The sequence below is a fragment of the Colletotrichum graminicola genome (assembly GCF_000149035.1).
Source record: "Colletotrichum graminicola M1.001 genomic scaffold supercont1.60, whole genome shotgun sequence".
NCBI lineage: Eukaryota > Fungi > Ascomycota > Sordariomycetes > Glomerellales > Glomerellaceae > Colletotrichum > Colletotrichum graminicola.
In genome coordinates this window covers 4818-29516 of record NW_007361064.1, presented here as the reverse complement: position 1 = coordinate 29516, position 24699 = coordinate 4818, and the positions used below count along the sequence as shown (strand labels likewise).

Below are 24699 nucleotides of genomic sequence, written 5' to 3'. Positions count from 1 at the left end.
GATTTGATAACATGTCTTGACGGTTGTTCTGATGCGCTGAGTTGAGAAGCATCGCATTCGGACCATCGTGATAGCTGGAAGCGGCAGCCTAATCTTGCCGCTTGCTTTTCCGAGTTCCACCGGTTGCTGGTCGGCTCAGTACGAAGTATCCGTAATGCTGGCCCACAATCCCTATGTTCAGAGTACGGATACGGTACGGTGGGTACGGCGTGTGTGGATTCGTGGATACGCGGAGGTCTGCCGCACAGGCATCCTCGGATTCTCCTATCCAGGAAGACGCAGATCAACCCGACTTTGGTCTTTGCGTCACCGCCCGTCCGGTGTGACTTGAGCCAAACACTCAAGTAGTGTTGATGCTCAGGAACCTTGAAGAAGTATTCAACTAGAAGACTGTCGTTAGTTTGGAAGTTCCCACGTGATCATTGACGCACAGGCAAAGGAACGACAGACGGCAGTGAACAATCGTACGACTTTTGACTTTCGAGCAGCGGCTCCTCCTCGACTCCCAAAGGTCAGCAGTGTGACAGCATATTGTCTCCACAACAGTCGACGCCGGCTCCTCGTTTGCAGTGCTCCATACCAACGGTGAGAGTTGCATCGCGGCCGAAGTTGACGGCTGGAAAGACTCGGTAGGCTAGAGATTTTTAACCCCCAGTCCAGGCCAGAAAAAAACCAATGGCGCCGCTGCCTCACATACATGGTGTGCATCCAGGACCCCAAAGCCTTGTCCGGCGCCACCCATGGTACTAGGGTATCCTACCATTTAGCCTGATTCAGGCTAAACAATACTCGGCAGTGATTGTAAAATGTCCTGCCAGGGTGTTGGATGCCGCGCTATTTCCATCCATGCCATATTTGACATTCGAGGGTTTTCAAGTTACGACATGAATGAATGTAAGCTCACAACTGGCTGAGTTGTTCCACAACACCAACCTCGCTGCTTTGGAGACGGCCATCTACACTTTGTACCGATTCCTGTGGCATCAACTGGTCCGACTACTTCAAGGAGGTACATCATTCCATCTTAGATATCTTTCATAAGCTTTCCTCTGTAACATGCAAACATCCGTCTAGACGGCACCTGTATCTGAAGACCTCAGGGCAAACACGAGCGGTTTCGGCATGTCTTCCGTTCACGATGATATATATCCAACTCTATGAGCCATGCAAGCGTCAAGATGCCGTTGACTTGTGGCCGCTTCTCTCGACCAGGGGGAATGCATCCACACTGCCGGCATGCTTCGAGTCGCTGATTGATGGGAGCCAATCGATCCGTGAACTCGGGCCCAAATGCTTAGGTTGAGTGCAATGCTAACTTCCTCAAGACCGAGCGCACCTCCCAAGGCATCGATGTTCCCATACTGGTCTTAGGGAGCCACTCTATACCTACATAGTGATTAACCAACAGCCGACTTTCTTGTTCCTTTGGCCGGTGGTAGGTTTGGCTATGCCGAGAGCGAAGATTGTAGCTCGATGGGAGGCTTTCAGCCGTTACATCACGCCCGCAGGCAGGGGTTTTCCATCAACGAGGAGGTGGTTGGACATCCGGCGATGGGTTGATGGAAGCGGAGTTGGGGGTCTGGAGTTCGGCTTCTCCACGCACAGACCCCATCTACTTGCGACCAGCTTCCTTCCCCCGCACACCTACCCCAACCATCGTCCAAGTGCATGCTGGCCTGTTGGCATCCCCACGAGCTTCACTTTCCACAGCTGCAACCAGACAGTAATGTGTGCGGACAGACCAATGGAAGCACCCGGCGCCGAGGAGACGTGGCAGTTGAGGCAGAACTTTACGGCCAGGAAATCGTCTGACGAGCATCTATTCCGGTGCTGGAAACACCAGGACTGCAGAGTATGCCTGGCGGAGTACCAGTGTAGCTGGTGTCCCATGGTTGGTTTGCGGCGTTCGGATTCTGGACGGGGCGGTTGCTGACTTTTTATGGCCGACAGACATCCGCATGTGTTCCAAACGCGTATGTGATCCCGTTGCTGGCGCCTGCATACGACGAGGACATCTGCCCGCACTGGGCGGAACGCTGGGAAATTCGTACCAGGCCCTTGGGTTGCCAGGTCTCGACCATCACGAGCCTGACATCCATTATTTCCGTCGTTTCCACGCTGATGGTCATCTTACTGGCAATCTCACTCACCTTTGGAGTCCGCTGGTGCAGACGGCGTAGCCAGCAAAATCCGGATTGGTGGAGAAGTTGGAAGTACGACTGGAGACGCGTTTTCATCTGGAAGGATCAAGGGACACAGGATGGGGAACAAGATCCGCTACTCGGACATCACAATGCGCGAAACGAAGGGACACAATGAGCATGGTGATCGACAAGCCGATCTACTGTACCCTCAGCAGCTTGGGAGATTTGAACCGTAGAAAGACTGGATCCAAGTCCTCACCAAGTGCTTGCTATCAACTACCACGCTGACGTGCGACCGACTCTCAGCCAGAGCTGACGGGAGGGATGACGGCTACCTCATCGCCGGCCCGGATCTCCAGGCCATCACCATTATCAGGGCCCGGGATATCTACGTATTCAAGGTTGACTGTTACCAAGCAGGACTCCAATATCCTCTCTTTGATACCGCTGTAGTTCTCTTCGAGTACGTCGAAAAGCTTTTTAATAGACATTGGGGCAGGGAGGGCCTCATGCTGTTTGGACGTGAAAGAGCCGGCGCTGGCAAAGAACAACACATTGAAGTGATCCTTGGGGGGTCTTGGAACCGCAGTCATTGTCGAGATGGGGTATTGAATAGATCTATAGACTTTGAATCGTAAGCTAATGCCATAGAGCTCAACGAAACACACGAAATGTGGTCGATAATGTTGGTGTCAGAGATCTTGGTGATAATTGTGATACATCAAAGAATGTTCAGGTAATACATGCTAATTTGGATACATCATCCCAACTTGGAGAGAACAAAGGAAAATCAATCATCTTACCAATTCGTGCCGAACCCTTTCGATGGGTTGAGGAGTGTGAAAGGAAAAAAAGTCTGGTTGATGCGGGTTGAGGGAAAGTTTATAGCTACAAAGAAGCTAGGGTGGAGCCCGCATCGGAAGATTTTTTTTCTGATCAGTAAGAAGACCCACGATCACGTGATGAAGCAACGCGATATTCTGCTGGCTTGCCTCCCGCGACTACGTGCGCGGCTGGCGGGGCAGATCGCTACTGAGGCAGCAATTGGAGAGTCATCGTCGCGGGATGCCACTCGAGTGTTTTTTTTTCTTTACTTTTTTTTCCCACTGATGCGTTTCGGAAAATGGTCAGCGTTTTCGAAGGAATTTATCGCGCTACATCAGAATCTGTCGTATTAGTCAAGCATGGGTAAATCGCGGGGCACTTGGAGAAATTGAGCAGTTGGTGCAGAAGATGTTGATGAATTTTCCCAGGCTGTCCATTGATGATGATAAGCTCTCGTAAGACGCCGTTCCCTCGCCCTCCAGTCTCGCATCACAAACAGGTACACGAGGTTTCGTTCGTGCAGAAGTTGCCTCGCGGCTGGTGGGAGAACCTTGCTGTATTCGCAATGCAGAATCCGTTTTTGACTCCTCTAAGCACGAAAGCCGTGGGCTCGGGTGACGAAGCCCTCGCAATGTTCCTGTCCCATCCTCAGAACCAATATCCGTTCCTCGTAATGTCCATAACACACGCCGCCGCCGGTGATCGCCGTTTTATCTCAGTCTGCGGGCCTCACGCTCAGACTCGAGCAGGCAAAGGATGTCGTCCTCGCGGACTAGAACACGCAAAAGTCAGTACCGAGCCGTATCTCAAGTCGTTCGCTCTGCCGAGACAGAAAATCGTGGGGTATTCGTAGCCGCTTACCGGGTCCCTTGACGTTACGGATGATGGAACGGGTCTGGTCGTCCATGAACTCGACGCGGACCTGGGTGACACCACCGCGAGAGCCTATTACGCTGTCAGACATGCGACCAAAAAATCATTCCTCCATCTCAGCGTATCATGGCGTTGGATCTCGGGAGGTGTTGGGTTTTTGCAATTTCGGGTGGTTGAGCATACCAGTACGGCCCAGGACGCGGGTGACCTTCACAAGCTTGACGGGCTGCTTAGCGGAATCCATTTTGACTGCAGTCAAAAAATTACGTCAGTTGTCAAGATCTCTGTCAATTTCGGAGTTCGTGGCACGTACATGTATGTGGTTGCGAAGGTGCTGGTGATGGCTGCGCTTTGGGGAGGGACTCGGAGTGGGCGATGGATTGCAGATGCGATTGCGATGGGTTTGTGGAAGGAAAGGGCAGGAAAACCCTGAGGAGGAAAGAACGACCCAGCGCGGGCTTTGATTGGACCAATCCCGCGGTTTGGTTCTGAATCTAACTGTTTTGGCTCACCGCCCTTGCTCCTTACTACTCAGAGTGTTTTCTGCCCCGTAGCATGGCCAACTCACTACCTGTACCTAACTAGGTACACTGGGGCTGACCATAACATGCAAGTTAACATGAGCATCTTAAGAGAACCATAAAAGCTGCAATGTGGCGTTGGGCGTCAGATTGCATTACCCACGTCAGGCCCCTATTACCTTCTATAATTGAAGGAGCCATTTAATAAGTCTGGTTTGAAGGTTATTTGCATCCAGATTGCCTTGTAGAGACCTTTCAACACTTGCTTCTTGCCCAGGCAGTGTCATGGTTCCAAACAGGCCGAGCTCGCATCTTGGGCTGCGAGCTATGTGCAGGCCATATTTATAGAGACCCAAAGTCTGCTACATGTGCACAGCATCGCTGTTCGAAATTGAAACGAGCATCACACGTCACCAGGTTCAGGAGAACATCGTTGACGCCCAGCTCAAATGCAATGATGAAATCAGGGGGGTATCATTATCGGGCAGAGGGCAGTCATGGCAGCTTCGCAATCCGTTCCTCCAAGTCCTTGACCCAAGCCTCCATGACCTTCATGTTCCCCGTCATAGCAGTACCGCTCTCCTTCATCGCTTCTTCAACCTTCACCAAGCCATCCTTCCACTGTTGAAGATCGGTGGCCATGTCTGCCTGCTGCTTCTCGATCCGTTGGAGCATTTCGCTTGCAGTCGCGGCGTCAGAATGGATCGTCCGAAGCGACCTCAGACGGTCCAGCAGTGGTGGCAGCAGGGGAGCCAGATTTTCAATCGTGGGCAACGTTCCATAGAGAGCGTTAATCTTGGCCAGCTGCTCAGGAGGCTGGGCACCCTCGCTATCCGATGCACCGTTACCAAGCGTTTCCTGCGCAGATTTGGCCCCTTGTCTCGCCTTTTCCAACTCTTGAGCCTCCTGGATCAAGGTCCGCACTCGACGGCTAATTGTATCCAGGTTCGAAGTCGAAGCCTGTGACAGAGTTGTGATCTGTTTCTGAAGGCCATCGAGAGTCGGAAGAATGGCTCGCGGCAGTCCATTGACATCAACCTCAGGCAAAGCAGTTGAACCGATCCCAATGGACTTCTCGAGAAGCACAAGCCGTCTGTCAAAGTCCGCTGCTTTGGCAAGGGCATGGCTTTGTTCGTAGGTAGGAGCATATGTGACGGTGTACGTGGCAGCATTTCTTTGTGGAAGCACAGCATGCGGCCCTTCTTGTTGCTGTTGGGGTAACTGAGATACCGGTTGAACAACACTAGGCGTTGAGGTAGACAGCGCAATGGTTCTGGAGATTTCGTCCAGAGCCTTGCTCAGAGATCCCAGCTTCTCTTCTTGTTCTTCGGGAGCGGGTTGTGCTGCAGTTTCTTTCCTCTTTCTGTGCTCCTCTTTAGCCTCTTCGACCTCACGTTGCAGCCGCGCAATCTTCCGTTCGAGATTAACCTCGTCGTCCTCGTCACTGAGATCGCCTATCTCTGCTGTACCATCTTGGAGAATACGCTGGCGCCTCGTCGACGCCTTGTATGACTTTCGTTTGCCGTCTACCCGATCCGAAAAGTCGACCTCCGTAGCGTCTACTCCTGCGGGCAGGAAACGAGACCGCGCTTGGTCTACTCGTAGTCGGGACCGCGAGATCCCGTTCGTATCGTCGTCCAGATCGTCGTCGAAGTCATCGTCCGAATGCGACTGTCCGGTCGTCGTCTACCACACGTCAGCCATAACCAATGATGCTGGTGGAAACGAATCTCACAGGAACGGTCGAAGTGTCGTCGGTCAGCTCTGGGGTCTCGTACACATCGGGGGCCGAGTCCTAGGTGGTGTCAGCAGGGCTGCTCATGCTCTAACCATTCATGGATACGGTTGCTCGGACCAGATCTGGCAGTGCTGCATATTTACGGTTTAAGGCCATGATGGGAATTCAAGGGACTCGCTGTAGGAGGTTATCAGTCGCGCTGCTTGGTGTGACAATGTCGAACGCAGCAGAGTCAACAAGATGGCTAAAGACCCCTACGCGGAAAGCCAAGCTCCAGTGCGATAACTTGCTGAGTCGCAGGGGCCACCCATTAATTGAATGGAAGTTTACCTATCGAGCTAGTGGCAAGTGGGGTAGCATCGGAACGCTGTGAATCTACCCCCGAGTATGCAGGCACGCGTTCAGAACGCGACTGCAGCTTCAAGCACTTGGCCTTAAGCGACAACAACTTACTTTTGTGACACCCGATTAAAAAAAACAAGCTCTCTTCGCAATTCGATGCGACTTCACCCTCGGACAGGAGTCAACAGGCCGCCATTAATTGGTGTATCTGTTACCTTACGACGCATATGCTGACTTCTTTTGATCTGCCACCTCACCAAAGTCTTTGATCGGCAGCCAGGCCGGTCGGGACTGATAGTGAACGCCCTCTGAGAAACCTGCAGCTCGACCAACACAGTCGCCTCTTAATCCATGAAGCCGGGGGGTTGGCGCAGAAAAGAGGCATAACTCCTTGTTGAATCTGCCAACATGCCCAGCGGAAGCAATTATCAAAATGGGCGGCGAGCGGGCCTCTCTAGGAATGCAAAACCCCCTCCTTTGCTCCAGACGCTTAACGGCAAATCTCGTTCCGAGCCTAACATCGATGATCCACCAATGGATGACACAGAGTCGGAACTGAGTGAGGCAGAACCCCCTACGACCAGCCACACGATGGCTTCAAAAAGATTCTCGAGTGAGAAAGTAGGGTCAGAACTCACAAAGCCTTCGCCGTCGCCACAGCCAAAGGAAAGCCGCTTCCGGGGCAAGTTAAAGCCTACTGCAGACTCTTCGGACTCAGACAAGGATACACGATCATCTCGAGCTGATATTCAGCGCACCCGTTATTACGGCACTTCAAGGAGTGGGCAAGAAAAAGCCAAGCAGTACAGGGCATCTCAAGAGAGTAATTTGGGACCGAGACCCAGCGCTAGCTCTCAGGGTTCAAATACCACAGCTCGTGCAAGCAAGAGAGGCCTGCCCGACGAATCTTTGCCTAATTTGGTATCTAACAAAAAGAGGACATCAACCAGCAAGCTTGATGACGAGAGAGAGGCGAGAAAACTGCGGGTGGGGAGGAAGTCCTACTCCCAACGTGATAGGAAAGATATTCAGCGCTCGAGCAAGTTGCCCGAGAGATCGACGATGCAAAGCTCTCAAGAAAAGGCAGCGACTAAACGGAAGAAAGAAGGTTTGGTTCTTCTACAACTGATGTTCCGATCTTCTGCTGACACTTATCCAAGGTCGCTCTCCGAGTCCAAAAAGGCCTCAGCCGTCATTCAAGGCATACGACGATGATCCTTTCGATCAGTTCTCCGGCAAGGCTCCTCAGAAAGACCTCATCAAGCTTCCATCCTTGCCGTCTTCACCTTCCGGTAGCCCTCCGAGATCGAAATTTCAAAAGCATTCGTCTCTCAGTCCCGGCGCATCGCCTCGACGTACCACCAAGGCCAAGTTCAAGCACCCATCTGGCTCGCTACCTGAGCCCCTGCGGAGTCCTAAAAGGGGGTCGGCAGATCTTCTCGATCTGGAATCAAGCCATGAGGCCCTTTATAAAAGGCACAAGGGGGAGAAAGACTCATTTTTGGATATCTCGGACCACTCAATTTCTGATATCGACACAGAGACACGGTGCCCAATGTGTAGTGAGATTGTTGAAAACGCTCTCCTGGAGGGCTTTTCAGGGGGTGCACGGCTACATATTCGCATGCAGATTCAATTCTGTCGACTGCACAAAAAGAAGTCAGCCGAGGATGCATGGGATGCCCGAGGATACCCCAAGATCGACTGGGAAATTCTTGGTTCCCGGCTTGCAACTCATTACGACTTCCTTCGGAAAATCATCAACGGCGGCTCGTCTCACTACGCTTCACTATTGGTCGACAAAGTGAAGGAAGGCAAGGACCGGACGTTGCTGAAAGCAGAGGACAGCCTGACGCCTGGATACTACGGTCCACGTGGCCTACGTGCAATGTCAGAAAGCATCATTGGCAATTTCTCGTCGATTTTGAGGGAGCGAGCTGTGGAAGACCGTGTCATATCATCGCGTGGATATTCCAGTTATGTGGAGGCAGTCTTGGTTCCCGAGTTGGCCGTTCAGTTGATCTGCGAGGACATGGAGGTCAAGATAGACGAAGCAAGAAAGATCCTCAAGGAAAGCAAGTGGATTGGCGATTTGCTCCATGATGATGCTGGGGATACGGTTGATCAGCTGAGCGACGATGAACAGGTAGGAGGACACTGAAAGAGCAAAACGATGTGAAACATGTGGCATATGATATCCGAAGCGGCAAGAGACCAGGTTGCCAGCGTTTGGTCTCGATATGGCATTTCAATAGCATTATGGAATAAAAAGCGGCACAATAGGTATACGGCGAGGGTTAACCCTTTGTCCAGATCTGCTCACTAGCGGTGTACAGTTATCATGACCAATATCAAACTGAACGCCGGCCGTAGGGCTTTTTTTTTTTTTTAACGTTACAATCCCAAAGCCTCCCTTCTTCCCGTGCTGTTCAAATCAAGATACGGCGCCTCGCCCAGGGACGCCACGCGATCACCTGCTCTGGCGTCAACATAGTCGTAAGTCGCGCAATGCCACATGCTCCGGTTGTCCCAGATAGCGAGGTCGTTCTGGCGCCACTTGAAGCGGACCTGGGCGTCGTGGTTCTGAGTGACGAGGTTGAAGAGGTAGTTCAGGAGGACGTCGGACTCGTCCTTTGTGACGCCATTGATGCGCTTCGTGAACCCCTTGTTCACATATACGGATTTCCAGCCAGTCACAGCTACAGACTCTGTCAGCGCTCGGGGCTCCCAGAGGTCGATCAGAGAGGGCGATCACTCACGGTTGGTGCGGATAACGGGATGGACAGCCTTCAGCTCCGTGCCCTTGTTCAGTGGCGAGCCTCGGAGACCATCTCGGAGAGGGTTGCCCAGCCTTCGGGCCTCGTCGTGGAAGAATGTGGCGTCGTGGGTGGCTGTCAGCCCTTCAAGGAATTTCTGCATGGCAGGGGAGAGTCTGTCGTAGATCTCGTATCCGGAAGCCCACAACTAACCACGAGGACTTTCAGTGAGCGGCGAAGTTCATATGCATGCGTTTGCAATGGGAAAGGTAGCGCAACAGGGGCCATGTAAGAGGTTGCAGAGATAAAAACGTACAGTGTCACCACCGGTCGGGGGCAGGGTGTGGATCTTGAGCATTGCATAGTCTGAGGGGACCTGCTCAAAAGAGATGTCGGTATGCCAGCCGGCACTAGCGAAACGGCTCACGTCGCTCAACTGGTGGGTGAGGCCGCCTCCCTTCTTTTGCTTTTCGCTGCTGATGACGCTGATCTGGTCACCGAGCTCGCTGCCCTCCTCAGTCAGGGGGTGAATGTGAAGACCTGATGATTCAGGCTTTTTCGGCCGAGTTAGGTTTCATAGTCAACAGCAACATGAGGCTGTTTGATCGAATGTTGGACTGGACTTACACATCCGGCAAGCTCTGTGAGACGGAGGCAAAAGTCCTTCATCTGAGTTGGCGTGACATCCTGGTCGCGCAGGAAGACGACTCCGCGCTGAGAAACTGATGTCACTCTTAGTATGATGTACTATGAGGCGAGAACAGGAGTTGTCAAGGCTTACTTGTGACAGCCAAGTCTCTGATGACCTGGTCGTCGGCCTTGAGAAGATCAACCACCTGAAGGCCCTCGTACTCCCGGCCAATGACAGGGGTGATGTCCAGGCTCTTGTAGTTGTCCAGCGAGCCGGAGTAGACAAGCGGCGTGCTCAAACGGGGGCGGGCGATGGGGTTTCCGCCAACGATGTTGGCCTCGGCCGCTCCGTTCGGGACCGCTGAAGGCATAGTGATGTTGTCGTTGTGCGAGCCGTTAATCTTTCTTGATTTAGACGTTTGGAAGTTTTCAGAGCTGGGAGATGAAGGGCGCTTGAGGGCTTCGTTGACCATGATTTAGGCAAGATCTGATAACAAAAGGAGCCGGCAAGATATATATGAGTGGTTTTGTGCCCGAAACAGCCGTGATTCCTCTGTCCCCAGGTTCAGGTACGTATTATAGAAGAGCAGTGTATTTTCCAGCTTAGAAAGCGAAACCGAGGGGTCAGTCATTTGATGGGGTGAGAAAGGAAGAAGATCGTCAGACGTTTGCTCCAACCCTTGGCTGCGTTCAGTTCGTGAGTACGACGAAGGCTCCCGGCCGATGGGCGATGGCGCAATCACAAAGCTTCCTAATTCGGCGAGGCCTGCCCGCCGTGACCAATCAGTTGGGCGGGGTCCCCCGTCGGCGAAATCAACGGCCGGAGAAAATCTCGGAGTCCCAGCGCGACATCATCACGTCCTTGCAGCGCCGGGGCTACCTTGCATCTTGCATTTGTCCATTTCGGTTTACGCGAACCTCCGGCGCATGACACCCTCTTTGGCAAGACTAAAGTCTTGGAATCAAGCCGTCTTCTTCAAGGGAAAAGAACAGCTTACCGGCTGTTGAAATATGCTTAGTGTACCAGGTGATGTTTAATATGGCCAAGACGTCCACGGAAGGGCGTTCCAAGGACCCGGACGAAGAGGGGTAGCGGAGAAAACGATGGGAGTCTGGGGTAAGATTTGTTTTTTTTTTGGAGACCTGCAACTCCGGCTAGACCATCCGGCCCCGGTCGCTGTCAGACACGACACACGTAGGTAGTGTATCCGTAGGTTGGAGAGCCAACCTCCGAGGAGGCAGGACAAAAAATAAAAAATAAAAATAAAAGTTGTCGACACCATCTCCTCCCGTCCCCTTGTCCGACCACATGGCCCAACTCCACTAGTTTGTGGATTCCCTCGAAGACGCAAGAGCGAGGGTAGATGTCGTGAGAGCTATGATCTGCTACCCTCAACCAGAAACATTAGAGCCTCAAAGAACGACTATTAAGTTGAGCGTTCACCAGGTTCCATCGACTGCCATCATCGATCACCGCCGCCTTGCCATTCTCTCTGCGAACCCCTGGGCTGGAACTTTGTGGAAGCTCTAACAGTTCGCCCCACGCCGTCCTCCTATCTTGCCCCCCCCCTCCATCTTCCAGAACTACACGAGCGCGCCGGAAACAGCAAAGATGGCAGATCTAAAGACCCACGTGCCGAACCCGGTCAGCGACAACGGCAAGGACACCGCCTCGGTCTACCAAGACTCGAACACTTCTGCCGTTGTCGGTCGCGAGAACCTCTCTGACCACGTGCCTCCGCACGAGTCCTACGAGGGAAAGCACCGGTGGGATCCTGCCGCGACCTGGACCGCAGCCGAGGAGAGGCAGGTCGTGCGCATCACGGACATCAAGTTGCTTTCGATACTCTGTGTCATGGTATGCATACGCTCTTGAACCAGACGCCGAGATGCCATTCCCGCTGACTTTGTCCAAGTTCTTTGGTCTCCAGCTGGACAGAGGAAACTTGAGCAACGCTCTAGCCGACGATTTTCTCAAGGACATGAAGCTCAGCAGCGACGACTACAACAATGTAAGTCCCCGCCAGTCCTTGTAATAGAAGCACGGTGCTGAGGCTGACATCCCACTCATAGGGAACCACGATCCAACTGCTTTCTTTCCTGGCCGCCGAGTTTCCCGTCCAGTTCCTCACCAAGCGGTTCGGCTTCAAGTACGTGCTGCCAACCATGATGATGATGTGGGGTATCGTCAGTTGGGCGCAGGCCTGGATGACGACCCGCGCTGGATTCTACGTGACACGGGCCCTCATTGGGGCGTGCGAGGGTGGCTTCATCCCCGGCACTATTCTCTTTGCGACTTACTTCTACACGTCCAAAGAGCTCTCCGTCCGACTCGCCGTGTTTTGGTCCACATTGAACGTTGCGCGAGTCATATCGGCCTTGCTGGCTGCGGGCATCCTCGAGATGCGCGGTATCGGGGGACACCCTGGGTGGTTTTGGCTCTTTCTCCTCGAAGGGCTCCTCACCTGTGTTCTGGCTGCTCTGGTACGTTTTGAGTCTCACCTTTTTTTTTTTTTTCTCAGTCGCAATAAGTGAAGCATCAGCGCTGACATGGTGTTCACAGGCCTTCGTTTGGCTCCCCAGCTCCCCGACCAGCACCACGACGCCCATCTGGAGAAAGCCATGGTACACGGAGAGACAGGAGGTCATTATGACCAACCGTATCCTCCGCGACGACCCGGCCAAGGGCCTCACGGCGCTTAAGGAGCCTGCGACGTTCAAGGACATCAAGAATGCCTGGGCCGACCCCTCGATGTGGGGCCTCTACTTCATCGGCCTCATCGCCTACATCCCCGCCACTCCCGTCCAGGCCTACCTCACGCTCACGCTCCGCAGCCTCGGCTTCACGACGTTCAACTCCAACATGCTAACGGTGCCCTCTGCTGTTCTGCAGATCATCACGATGCTCGCGCTTGCTTTCAGCAGTGACTACTTCAAGGAGCGCGCGTTCCACTGCATCTTTGGCGAGTTCTGGATCATGCCACTTCTCATAACGCTACTCACGCTGCCGGACGGCGGCCGGGAATGGTCTCGTTACTCGGTCATCACGCTCATCTCCGGATACCCATACTTCCACCCGATTGTTTCTTCGTGGATCTCTGAGAACACGTTCGACGTCAAGAAGCGCGCCATCTCAGCAGCGACATACAATGTCATTGTCCAAATCGGATCCCTTATCGGCTCGCAGATCTACCGCAAGTACGACGTTCCCTACTACAAGCGTGGCAACACCGTCTGCGTGTCCATCTGCGCTCTTAGCCTTGTCGTGTTCTTGGCCCACCGTCAAGTTCTTATAATGCTGAACAAGCGCAAGGAGAAGGCGTGGAACGCCATGTCGAGCGAGGAGCGACAGGCGTACCAGAATGACACGATGGCGCGTGAACAGGACGGAAACAAGCGTTTGGATTTCAGATTCGTTTACTAAAATGAGACCGAAGTTTCTCTGATGAGACGCGACGGATATTGGTTCGGTTGTGGCATATATGAATACCAGGTTTGTTTTGAAAAATAGTAAACGGAATAATGATAATTTGATGGGAGTGGGTTCAGAGGAAACAATGGGTTCGGGTATAGAGTGAGACATGCATCAACCATTTGTTTACACTTGGGGGCAATACTTATTTTATTCATAATAGTAACTCACACCGACATGAAAAACAGATGCAGAAGAAACCCATGGCCGCTGTACTTGGCCATGTCTTTCTCTGATCACATGCAATTCCCTCTCTGGTCTCGGGACTTTTATTAATTGTGAGATGCTCTCCAGGGTTTGTGGTCTGTCTACCTATACTGTGCGCAGCGCATGGCAGGATCACATCAAGGTCGTCAACGGACCCAGCTGCAGGAGTCAACTTCTCCACAGCTCTCCTTATGGGCTTAGCGCATCAAGCACAGCATAGCCCCAGTCTCCGCCTTCTGCATCTTGCATCTCAAACGTCAACTGCTCTCCTCCACACCCCCAGCCCCAATCAGCCTCTCCAAATCACGTTGGAATCGGCTCGCTTGATTCCACATGCATCTCGCGTTTTGGAGCCTTGCCTTGTAAACTACACTAATACTCATCGTTGCCCCTTCCCTCCCATCCCACTCTTGTCGGACGCTACAATACCTATCAGGCTGGGGACCTGTCTTGGTGAAAGTGACAGGTCTCTCACACACACACCACGCCTCGTACAGTACACGAAAACAAGACACTGTACATAGGACACGACCAACTAGTTTGAGGCGCTGGCTGGCTGCTATGACACGACGCAAGTAAGCCAACGTTCTCTTCCGTCTTTGCGACATGTCAACCGGGCGCAAGATTGGCAAGAGAGCGTGTGACGCGTGCAAGATCCGCAAGATCAAGTGCACAGAGGTCCCGCCCTGTGACGGCTGCGTCGCCATTCGCACGGCATGTACCTTCAACAAGGTCCCTGCCACCCGTGGACCCCGGAACCTGAGGGCAAAGACGATACGGCAGATTGCACAGGCCCAGCAGGAAAGTGCCGCCGCTCCCCCAAGCTCAGACTCGCCAACCGGCGATGGAGCTGCCGTCGCATCTACCCCGGCCGGAGCTGCCGCACCCTCGCGGTCCTCGCTCTCACCTGACGGAGCTTCGTCCGAAGGCGCCGGAGACCCCACCGGCAGACTGAGACTGGTTCGGCAAGAGACCACTGCCCTGCAGGCGCAGAGGACCCCTAGTGCGTCGCTTGTCTTGAGACTATGTATATATCGCCTGCGTTTATTCCCTGTATGGCCCATCATCGCAGTCGAGGAGATCATGGCCTCGCTGTCCCGCGACGCCGATGATCTGGATTCTTATGTCTTGGCCAACGCCGTTGGGGCCGCGACCATCGCTCAGCTGAAGCTGACCACGACGGACAATGATGACCCAGCGACAGCAAGCTCGATGGAGGCCGAGTGCCAGCGGTCGAGGATGGCATTGCAGGAACGCGAGGGTGGCCCGCCCATGAATCTCAACTGGCTGAGGACCTCTTTCTTCCTCCACGTCTATCATGAAAACCAGCAGCCTGGAGGGGCCAAATCCCTGCTCTATCTACGAGAAGCCATCACTATTGCCCAGATCATGGGACTGCACAAGGAATCGTCGTATATGGCCTTGCCATTACCAGAACAGCAGATGAAGAGGAGAATACTGTGGCTGCTCTTCGTTACAGAAAGGTTCGTCTCGCCCTTGTTGTTCGATTCCAGCTGCTCCTAACACCATCTCAGGGGTGTGGCAATGCTCCACAAGCTGCCCGTAGTTCTGAAATCCAACATACGCTTCCCGTCCCTGGACGGTTCCGGGGTAGGCGAGGACGAGGGCCATGTCCTCCCGGCGTTCAAGAAGCTAGCAAATCTTTTCTGGATATTCGATCAAAGTGGCGCCTTTGACATACTCCAGAATTCGGATGATGAAGACGCCATGTGGTCCATGGCAGACGGTCTGCAGACCGCCAGCAGAGCATGTCTTGATGTTGTTCAGAGGAAGCTCCAGGAGATACCTCTGGACTCTGATGCGAGCAACGACGTCCAGCGTGCTGACATCGTCGTCACGCGCCAGTGGATGCAAGCTGTGCTGTGGAAAGTCACCATGAATCACGGCCGCCCCTGGTCTTCTGGAGACTGCAGCAATGATAACAACACCAACAATAACAGCACCAACGTTACCTCCCTGTCGCACCCTATACATATAGCTAAAGAGTTCCTTCAGCTCATTTCGCAGCTTCCAAGCACTGCTATTGAAGCCCATGGTCCTGGAATAGTACGTGTAGCTGACTGTCGTCTGCCAGGTCCTGTCCTTGCTAACACCTTTTAGGAGTTCAAGATCTATGAGATCGCTAGCGCCGTCACCGATGCCGTTGCGAACAACTTCCGACTACCGCGATCCTCTACGGACGGCCCGAGAGACATCCTGCTCCAGCTGCAAAGGGTTCTTGCGTCGTGTCGCGGCGGTAACAAGGCCCTTTTGGAAATGCTTTGCGCCCGAATATCCGAGATCCAGCACGGCCCACTGCTGGCCATGAATAAGACTCTGACTCCTCGAGTCCAAGAGATTGACGACGACCAATGGCGCAACGAGAGAGCTGCCCCAGCCAACGGTCAAACGAACTTATTTACAGCAACTAACGACATGCCGGATTCCAATCAAACCTACGCCCAGGCACAGGCAAGCTTCCTCTCGATGTTTAACAGGGACGGCGCCGCGCAGAGCTTAGGCAGTAGCGGTCCAATGCCGATACCTCTCCAGCGGCAGGATCTTGGTCGGCCAATTTGGGACCACCAAAACCAGATGGGCCCAGGAGCGCATGATCTCATCGAGCAACTACAGAACTTTGACGGCTCCTTCAACGCGGTTGAGTCCAACGGCACGCTCGACATGCTCTTTGCCAACGGGGTCTCGTGGGACAATGTCGCAAACGATGACTGGATGGCCTCGGTGCAGAACAACCCAGGCGCCTTCAACAGTTCCACGCAGCCTTCTACGGACTTGCAGAGAACTTATGAGTAGACTCTATGGTGATTTTTCTTTTCTAGTCACAAAATATCAGCGGCCGCCGTGGCCTCCTGACTCGTAGGCATGGTTTGAGGGTCATCAGATAGAATAAAAATCGACCGCAAAACGAGCCAAAAAAAGGTTGTTCACGGGCAACTGGCTCACGCGCAGAGCGGAGGGTCCTGCTCGAGATGATACCTGATGCGTTGAACGGAATACCTCGACCTTTCGGATCTGTGTGTACGAGTAGCGCCCCCTGGTCTCTCGCAACCTGCAATCTTGAGCACTAGTAAGTCTTGCGCACATTCTGACGTAGCTTCTTAACGACTGCAAGGTTTACAGTAGCACAGCACGCTGCGTGCCATCTAAAACGTGGGAGAAGCATGATAAAGAAACGCAATGTATTCAAAATCTGTCTATAATCTACGGTTCTACGTCCCAGGCCAGGTCGTAACTTAGGCTTCCAAAAGCACCACCGCTCCCTCATATGGTCCAAGTGTAACCTTACCTCCGCTAAAGTCTTTCGTCGTCTTACCGCCATTGGTTACTAGTACCTCTTTGACGCCGCCCTTCAATCCCGTCCAATCCACAGTCTCGGAAGAAAAGTTGCAGGCAACGACTGCGACAGCGCCATCATCGGATCGCCGTGCGTACGCAACAATCTGCTTGTGCTTCTCGTCAACGAGGTTGAAGTCACCATAGACAAAGATATCGAGGTGCTTCTTCCTCGTCGCGAGGACGGTCTTCCAAAAGTTGAAGACGGAGTTAGGATCGGATACCTGGGACTCGGCGTTGATCTCCGTGTGGTTCGGGTGAGCCGTCATCCACGGCTTGGCGTCGGCCGTCGTGAAACCCGCGTTGGGCCCGGCGCTCCACTGCATCGGCGTCCGCGCGTTGTCGCGCGACTTCTTTTGGTATTGTGACTTGAGCAGCTTCAAGTAGTCCTGGTCCTTGGAGTCCTTGTTCAGACTGCGGGTTGTCTGTCAGTCATACGCGCATCCTCAACAAGTGGCAACACACGGATCATGTGACACTCACTTCCAATGGTTCAGGCAGTCAATGTCCTTGTACTCCTCCATCGGCCACTCCTTGGGGACGTTGACCATGCCGATCTCCTGGCCCTGGTAGACGAAGGGCGTGCCGGCCTGGAAGGCTTGGAACATGGAGATAATTTTCGCGCTGTCGACGCGGTGCTCGGGCGCGTCGTTGGCGAAGCGGCTGATGGAGCGCGGCTGATCGTGGTTCTCAAGGTACAACGCGTTCCAGCCGTTGTTAGTGTACATGAAACGCTGCCACTTGTCGGCGATGCCCTTGAGGTCGGCCAAGTCCCACTCCTTGGGGGAAAATTTGCCGTGGGGGCCGATGTCGATGTCGACACTAAGATTATGTCAGTGGACCGAACGTGGTCGATCACAGGTAGGAGGAGTAGAGGGAGAGGGAGGAGGAGATAACGCACAACTCGAAGTGGAAAATCATGCTCAGCTCGCCGCGGTCCCCATTGACGCTCTTGATGACTTCGTTGAGATCCCTGACACAGGGCATTTCGCCGACGCTAAAGGCATCGTACTCTTGCAGGATGGCACCCAGCTCCTTGAGGTACTCATGCAGCCGGGGCCCGGCGGAGTAGAGCTCGGAGCCGGAGAGAACCTCCTGGTCTGAGTCAGGGAAGTCCTGGGGCTTGCTGATGAAGTTGATGACGTCAAGGCGGAAGCCGTCGGCGCCCTTGTCGAGCCAGAAGCGCATGATGGCGTGAACGGCATTGCGCACCTTGTGGTTCTCCCAGTTGAGGTCGGGCTGCTCCTTTGCGAAGAGGCGGAGGTAGTACTCGCCGGTGGTTTCGTCCCACTCCCAAGCGCTGCCTATGACTTGCGTTAGCATCTCTTCCAATATCATGACCGTCTCCGGGTTGGACAGGGAGGCCAACCCTGAAAATGCGACTTCCAGTTGTTGGGCGGCTGGCGGTTGCCCTGGGCGTCGTACTTTGGCTTGCGCCAGATGTACCAGTCTCGGTATGGGTTCTCCTTTGAGCTGCGCGACTGCTTGAACCACTCGTGCTGGTCGCTCGTGTGGTTGACGACAAGGTCGAGCACGAGCTTCATGCCGCGCTCGTGGAGCTTGTCTTTGAGGACGTCGACGTCCTCGACGGTGCCGTAGGGCTCGTGGATCTTGCGGTAGTTGCTAATATCGTAGCCCTTTCATGACAGCCCCGTCAGTAAGCTTCCATAGCAATCTTATCGGTGAGTCTAGAAGGTCCAGGTTTGCGACAGCTCCGGGGCGGAAGGGTGTAAGCGTCAAAGACAGCGACGGCTTACCATGTCGACCTGGGGACTCTCAAAGATGGGGCTCAGCCAGACAATGTCGACGCCCAGCGACTTGAAGTGATCGACGCGTGAGATGATGCCCTTGAGGTCGCCGACGCCATCGCCGGTCGAGTCCTGGAACGATGCCGGATAGACCTGGTACACAGAGCTCTCCTTCCACCACGTGCGCAGCTGCTTCTTGGGCGATTGTCCACCGGCGGCGCCGTCGACGGGATGGGGAGCCATTGTGGTCGCTTTTTATGTTCTAGAGCTGGAATCCCAAGTCCTGCGAGCTTCGTTGGCGGTATGGGGATCCGTCGAGATCGCGGATATTGGGGGTGATACGCCGCAAGAGGTACAGTTTCAAGGGAGACAGACCAGACTATTGTTCATCTAAATAGAATGGTCGAGAGAATTGGTTGCAAGAATCCGTACACGTCTGCCGATTGCTTAAGAACTTGGGACATCCAAGAAGAGAGTAGCCACAAGCCAAGTCTATCTCTACTTGTACGTGTTTGGACAAGCCCGGCGAGTGTTTCTGCGAGTAAAGACGACGAAGCGACCAATTGGGGAAATTTTTGGCAGAAGACACTGGTAAGGGCCTCCCTTCCCGTCCACACGGGTGTGGAAAACGGATCGGCGGCCACAACAAGGCACGGGTGAGACTTCAACGTCTATTGGCTGAGGTATCTGCGGTTCTCAGTTATGCGTCTTGCTCTGCCAGCCTTGTTCCCTGCCCGACTCGCCTTGGACTCGTGGGGAATGGTTTGATCTGGGTGGGAGATTTTTGGGGAAGGAGGGGTGGAGGATGAGATTGTAGCGAGCGAAGCTGGAGCAAACGGACGAATGAGTGATGCCTCCGATGTAGACACCGATGGTCGCTGTGTGCCCCTCCATCCGGTGCATGTTCGTCATGCGGGGTAAATCAACCGTTCGCTAGCAATGCCTGCAGAGGTTCCGCCTTAGCCGCTTGGTGAGGATAGGTACCGACAGTACCTAGGTACCCAGGGGGAGACGCGAGGCAGCGCACGGTCCTGACAGCAGCGTGCCACGGTTCTTGTTACAGATAGGTACCTAGGTACTTGGAAAGCAGCAAGACAATGATTCAGCCCTCGGCGGTGTTACCGGGTTTTTTCCGAAGCGGCCTTGGCAGGAGCGCAAGAGGGCAATACGCAAGCGCGAGCCCACGCATGAAGGCCATTACGTTGTATCGTGTTGCAGGTTGAGAAGATCTATCTCACCACGTGTGCGAGACCAAAGTGTGTCTGTGTCAGTACATACCGTACATACCTACCCGACGAAATAGTGGCCCCATCCGCCCTCCGAAAGATTCACCGGGTTTTTGTGGTACCGGAGCCCACTCCGGCAAGGATCCAAGAATGACATACCCAGGGCCTGAAAGTCGAGGAACGGGGTTCGCATGCCTTCGAAAGCAAGGGAAGCTCGGGCCCGAGACTTTGCTGTTTTTTTCTCTCTTCTCATTGTTGAGTCTTACTCACCAGTTCCTTTGTTCTTCAGCTCGCTTGCTCACCGGGGCGAGATGTAGCCTTCTCTCTTACAGTTTCCCTTCAACAACCAGTCGCCACCCCTGTGCAGGGAGATAGATATGAGCTAACAGGCAAATATTTATCATTGTGGCGAGCCAGTGATGAAAGACGGCAGATAAAACGCATTCGCGGGTTGGGTCACAAGCTTGAGGCAAGCCAAACACAACGACACGAACCCCTCTGTCTACCCAGCGACTCTTCCTCAAGCCCTTGATGATTCCGAAATTTCAGCACCCGCCAGCTCTCTGACGCGAATGCAAGAGCTCCATCGGCGACCAACCCCGCCATGTCGAAAAGGGCCTTCAGCTCCTGGCTGCGCTCCGGCGTCCTTTCAGGGGTTTCCAAGAGAGTCGGCGTGACTACTCCTCAGCCTCAACAGTCGCCCGTGTCGCAATGGCGACGCTTTACTTCGAGAACCACGCAGCGCCAGCGACCCATCCTCCTGGCCGCCGGCGCTGGCGTATTGGCAACGACTCTCCTCCTAAACCTCGCCCCGACCTCGAAACCAAACCGACCGTTCAGAGACGATACCGTAAGCCCCTCCTCGGCGGCAGCCGCATCTCTCCCCGAGCCCGATTCTCCATGGCCCCAGTACCGCCTCTCGGAGGTGAAACGTCACGACAGGACTTCGGAACGCCCCTGGGTCACCTACCGAACCTCCGTCTACGACATCACGGACTGGGTCGCCGCGCACCCGGGCGGTGACGTCATCCTTCGTGCGGCCGGCGGCCCCGTCGAGCCGTACTGGGACATATTCAGCATCCACCGCCAACAGCTCGACAACGTGCTTGTCATCCTCGAGGGCTACAAGATCGGCGAGGTCGACGGCGCCGACGTGCCGCTCCTCTCCCAGGGCGACGGCGTGGATGACCCCTTTGCCGACGACCCACCCCGCGACCCCCGACTGAGGACCCTCACCGAGCGCCCGCGCAACGCAGAGACGCCGGCCGAGGGTCTGGGGCACTTCGTGACGCCCACGGTGCTGTTTTACGTGAGAAACCACATGTGGGTCCCCGTCGTGGACGAGGCGGGGGGTGCGGACGGGCATGCGCTGACGATCGAGATGCCGGACGGCGAGGAGAGGGTATACACGCTGGGGGAGCTGCGAACGCGGTTTGTCACGCACAAGGTCACGGCGACGCTGCAGTGCGCGGGGAACAGGAGGCAGGACATGACGACGCATGCCGCCAAGACGAACGGGCTGCAGTGGGCCACGGGCGCCATTTCGACGGCCGAGTGGGAGGGCGTGCTCCTCCGCGACGTGCTGGCCGATGCCGCGAGCTGCGAGATGATGAGTGTCGCGAGCCTGCCGCCGTCTGTGAGGCACGTACACCTGGTCGGATTGGAGGCCTACGCCGCGAGCATCCCCGCCGCCAAGGCGCTCGACCCACTCGGCGACGTGCTCCTCGCGTTCCGCATGAACGGCGCGCCCTTGCCGCGGGACCACGGATACCCGCTGCGCGCCGTGGTCCCAGGCAACGTGGCGGCACGGAGTGTCAAGTGGCTGCGGCGCATTGCGCTGTCAGACGAAGAATCGCCCTCACAGTGGCAGCGGCGGGATTACAAGGCCTTCTGCCCGGGCGAGGGGTCGGAGCCGGATTGGGACTCGGCACCGGCGATACAGGAGATGCCGGTCACATCAGCGGTCACCGCCGCGAGAGTGGAGGCCCCGGGGGCCCCGGCCGACCGGGGGAGGCGGATCAAGGCGGAGGGGTACGCGTATTCCGGGGGCGGGAGGGAGATTGTGAGGGTGGACGTGAGCACTGACGGCGGCCGGACGTGGAAGACGGCGGACCTAGTGAGGGATGCGGCTGTCGGCAAAAAGGCGTGGTGCTGGAAGCGGTGGAGGTACGAGGGGCTGATCGCAGACGGCCCAGGCGCGGGTGGCCACGGGGAGGCAGTGCGGCTGGTGGTGAAGGCGACGGACGAGGCATACAATACCCAGCCGGAGAGCCACGCGAGCATCTACAATGTGAGGGGGAACCTGGCCACGGCGTGGCATCGTGTGGATGTCGCCGGGGAGTAGAGGGACCATATACTTTCCGTGACTATACACGACGGTTCGTTCATGAGCGTTGGCGCACTTCAGACACTGAGAGCTGTCCATGTGCTACATTTTTTTCGATGGTAGTAATACGCGATTATCTTGACCGAAACTAGCCATGACGTTAGACATCAATGATACTTTCAGGACCGAGGTGACTCCCCGAACATCCTTTTATTGGAAGCACGCCCCGCCTCAACACCTCCGGATGAGCTCACTCGAAAGGGGGTTGGTGGGGTTGTCACCACGACTGCTGTACGGATTGTCTCTCTCCGACGACAGACTAACTAGCAAAGACCCGGGTGCCAAACCGCACAGCTCATTACTACTTGACTATCTCCTAAGCTCAGTTGTGGTGGATTGGGCTGCATGCGTGCGAGGTGGGAAAGATAGGCTAAAGGGTCCCCACTACCTTCCTAACTGCACCGCACCATAGCGTACCTATGTATTTCTATGGTGGCGTTCTCCCAGCTCTTCAATGAGCCCGGTCATCGCATCATTGGCCAATGCCAAAAATTCTCGCCGAGTGACGTGGGGGGGAGGGATGGAGGGGTGGAGGGGAAACACCAGCTGTCCGAGAATTTCCCCGCCATCCACCGTGCGGGGCAGCGTTTTGGGGCTCGCGTTGACGTGCCAGAGAGAGGAGAGGAAAGAAAACAGAGGGAATAAGGGTTGGCAGAAGTTGCGAGCGAACAAAACCCGTCCATCTTCTCCCATACTCACTCACACACGAAGAAACGGAAAGCGCGGCTTCGACCACAACTACGACGAGAACTCCGCCTACTCACAGCCACCTGAAAATCCCAACGACAGACCGCGGCATCCATACATACAAGATGGCGTGGGAAGAGCCGAGAAAGACGGGCATGCAGTACCGCCGCCTGGGCAACTCTGGACTGCATGTATCAGTCCTGGGGTTGGGCGGTTGGTTGACGTAAGTAGGCTGCAGCTCTGCACAAGCGGCAACAACACAGGCACTGACTAGCATTTGTATGCAGGTTCGGCGGCCATGTCGAGAACGGTACGAGAAATGGAGGGTCTGTGGGGGGAAGGGATCTCACGACAACCACTGACGGTCCGCAGAGAAGACGTTTGCGTGTATGAAGCAGGCTTACGACCTTGGTGTCAACTTCTTCGATACGGCCGAGAGGTAGGCTGCCGTCCCACGTTCGCTCCTCGGCCGAATTAGTGGAGCTAACAGTTACGCGCAGCTACGCAGGGGGGAACTCGGAGGTCATCATGGGCCAGGCCATCAACAAGTTCGGATGGAACCGCAACGACATTGTCGTCAGTACAAAGGTAAAGCGGAAGACAGGAAACCCCTCCCTCTTCTCCACAATAGACATCATCTTGACACCGCGTAGCTCAACTGGGGCGGCGCTAACGGTGAGGTTCTTGTCAATAACCACGGTCTCTCGCGCAAGCACATCATCGAAGGCCTCCGCGCCTCCCTCAAGCGCCTCAACCTCGAGTACGTCGACATCGTCTACGCCCACCGGCCCGACCGCCTGACGCCTATGGAGGAGACGGTGCGCGCCTTCAACCATGTCATCGACAAGGGCTGGGCCATGTACTGGGGTACGTCGGAGTGGAGCGCCGATGAGATTGCCGAGGCGTGTGGCATCGCCAAGGACCTCAAGATGATCCCACCCGTCGTCGAGCAGCCCCAGTACAACATCCTGGAGCGCCGTAAGGTTGAATACGAGTTCCAGAGGCTGTACCAGCGCTTCGGTCTCGGCCTCACCGTCTTCAGCCCCATCAAGATGGGCCTGCTTAGTGGCAAGTACAACGACAACCCGGACGCACCGCCGGCCGGTAGCCGCTTCGCAGAGGGCACGGGTGACAAGTTTGTCAACTGGGCTAACAAGGAATGGTACGGCAACGACGAGTGGAAGGCCATGATCCAGAACGTTGTCAAGCTCAAGGTGAGTCGGCACCGGCAAGACCGTGATTGGGGGCGACGTAATTAATGGTGTACATCCAGGGTATTGCAGAGAAGCTTGGCGCCACGCAGTCCCAGCTGGCCCTTGCTTGGTGCCTGAAGAACCCCAACGTCACTTCCGTGATCACGGGTGCCTCGAGGCCGGAGCAAATCGTCGAAAACGTCGGTGCAGTCAAGGTTCTGGAGAAGCTGACGCCTGAGATTATGGCTGAGGTCGATACCGTTGTAGGCGAGGTCAAGCTTGACCCGGCGAGACAGGATTAGAGGGTGGCGCGTTCCAAAGGGAGTGATGAAAATCGTATTTCTGTGCGTCTTGGTCTTCTTCCTTTTTTTTTCTCGTGTGGGCGGCGTGGTAACTGGCATACTATATCTGGGATAGAACGAGAAGTTCGGGTACAAGATTAATGCGTTGTTTACGAGCCATAGCCTTGCGCGGCCCTATCAACGGCCATTTAACATAGCGTGAGATTTCTTCCCCAAGTATCACTCGCTGGCGGCCGTCACATAAAGCATCGTGATGAACCAACCGCCTTTCGAGTGACCGTCTACTGGAAGCCGT

At 54.9% G+C, this 24699-nt stretch overlaps 10 protein-coding genes across 10 annotated transcripts; 5 read left to right on the top strand and 5 right to left on the bottom strand.

Annotated features, from left to right (window-relative positions):
• Positions 1-2446: 2446 nt before the first annotated feature.
• On the bottom strand, positions 2447-2737 carry GLRG_10381 (ThiS family protein; the record flags this gene model as incomplete). Its single annotated transcript, XM_008101066.1, has 1 exon — positions 2447-2737. One exon carries the CDS (start codon positions 2735-2737, stop codon positions 2447-2449), a length of 291 nt encoding a protein of 96 aa, XP_008099257.1.
• Positions 2738-3679: 942 nt separating this feature from the next.
• GLRG_10380 (ribosomal protein S28e) lies at positions 3680-4086 on the bottom strand (the record flags this gene model as incomplete). Its single annotated transcript, XM_008101065.1, has 3 exons — positions 3680-3741; positions 3831-3914; positions 4026-4086. The coding sequence occupies 3 exons, from the start codon at positions 4084-4086 to the stop codon at positions 3680-3682; spliced, it is 207 nt and encodes a 68-aa protein (XP_008099256.1).
• A 772-nt stretch (positions 4087-4858) lies between these two features.
• GLRG_10379 (uncharacterized protein) lies at positions 4859-6257 on the bottom strand (the record flags this gene model as incomplete). Its single annotated transcript, XM_008101064.1, has 3 exons — positions 4859-6049; positions 6099-6158; positions 6219-6257. The coding sequence occupies 3 exons, from the start codon at positions 6255-6257 to the stop codon at positions 4859-4861; spliced, it is 1290 nt and encodes a 429-aa protein (XP_008099255.1).
• Positions 6258-7505: 1248 nt separating this feature from the next.
• On the top strand, positions 7506-8604 carry GLRG_10378 (uncharacterized protein; the record flags this gene model as incomplete). Its single annotated transcript, XM_008101063.1, has 2 exons — positions 7506-7551; positions 7604-8604. The coding sequence occupies 2 exons, from the start codon at positions 7506-7508 to the stop codon at positions 8602-8604; spliced, it is 1047 nt and encodes a 348-aa protein (XP_008099254.1).
• A 233-nt stretch (positions 8605-8837) lies between these two features.
• Positions 8838-10302, bottom strand: GLRG_10377 (TfdA family Taurine catabolism dioxygenase TauD; the record flags this gene model as incomplete). Its single annotated transcript, XM_008101062.1, has 5 exons — positions 8838-9142; positions 9203-9407; positions 9516-9752; positions 9827-9921; positions 9981-10302. 5 exons carry the CDS (start codon positions 10300-10302, stop codon positions 8838-8840), a joined length of 1164 nt encoding a protein of 387 aa, XP_008099253.1.
• A 1139-nt stretch (positions 10303-11441) lies between these two features.
• GLRG_10376 (major facilitator superfamily transporter) lies at positions 11442-13253 on the top strand (the record flags this gene model as incomplete). Its single annotated transcript, XM_008101061.1, has 4 exons — positions 11442-11687; positions 11746-11841; positions 11903-12313; positions 12393-13253. The coding sequence occupies 4 exons, from the start codon at positions 11442-11444 to the stop codon at positions 13251-13253; spliced, it is 1614 nt and encodes a 537-aa protein (XP_008099252.1).
• Positions 13254-14114: 861 nt separating this feature from the next.
• Positions 14115-16322, top strand: GLRG_10375 (fungal specific transcription factor domain-containing protein; the record flags this gene model as incomplete). Its single annotated transcript, XM_008101060.1, has 3 exons — positions 14115-14992; positions 15044-15575; positions 15630-16322. 3 exons carry the CDS (start codon positions 14115-14117, stop codon positions 16320-16322), a joined length of 2103 nt encoding a protein of 700 aa, XP_008099251.1.
• A 440-nt stretch (positions 16323-16762) lies between these two features.
• Positions 16763-18853, bottom strand: GLRG_10374 (alpha amylase; the record flags this gene model as incomplete). The annotated part of the gene is made up of 5 exons (XM_008101059.1): positions 16763-17276; positions 17346-17684; positions 17764-18166; positions 18232-18499; positions 18620-18853. The coding sequence occupies 5 exons, from the start codon at positions 18851-18853 to the stop codon at positions 16763-16765; spliced, it is 1758 nt and encodes a 585-aa protein (XP_008099250.1).
• Positions 18854-20440: 1587 nt separating this feature from the next.
• Positions 20441-22180, top strand: GLRG_10373 (oxidoreductase molybdopterin binding domain-containing protein; the record flags this gene model as incomplete). The annotated part of the gene is made up of 1 exon (XM_008101058.1): positions 20441-22180. One exon carries the CDS (start codon positions 20441-20443, stop codon positions 22178-22180), a length of 1740 nt encoding a protein of 579 aa, XP_008099249.1.
• An 854-nt stretch (positions 22181-23034) lies between these two features.
• GLRG_10372 (voltage-dependent potassium channel beta subunit) lies at positions 23035-24404 on the top strand (the record flags this gene model as incomplete). The annotated part of the gene is made up of 6 exons (XM_008101057.1): positions 23035-23132; positions 23197-23219; positions 23282-23348; positions 23410-23497; positions 23563-24123; positions 24183-24404. 6 exons carry the CDS (start codon positions 23035-23037, stop codon positions 24402-24404), a joined length of 1059 nt encoding a protein of 352 aa, XP_008099248.1.
• Between the last annotated feature and the right edge of the window lie 295 nt (positions 24405-24699).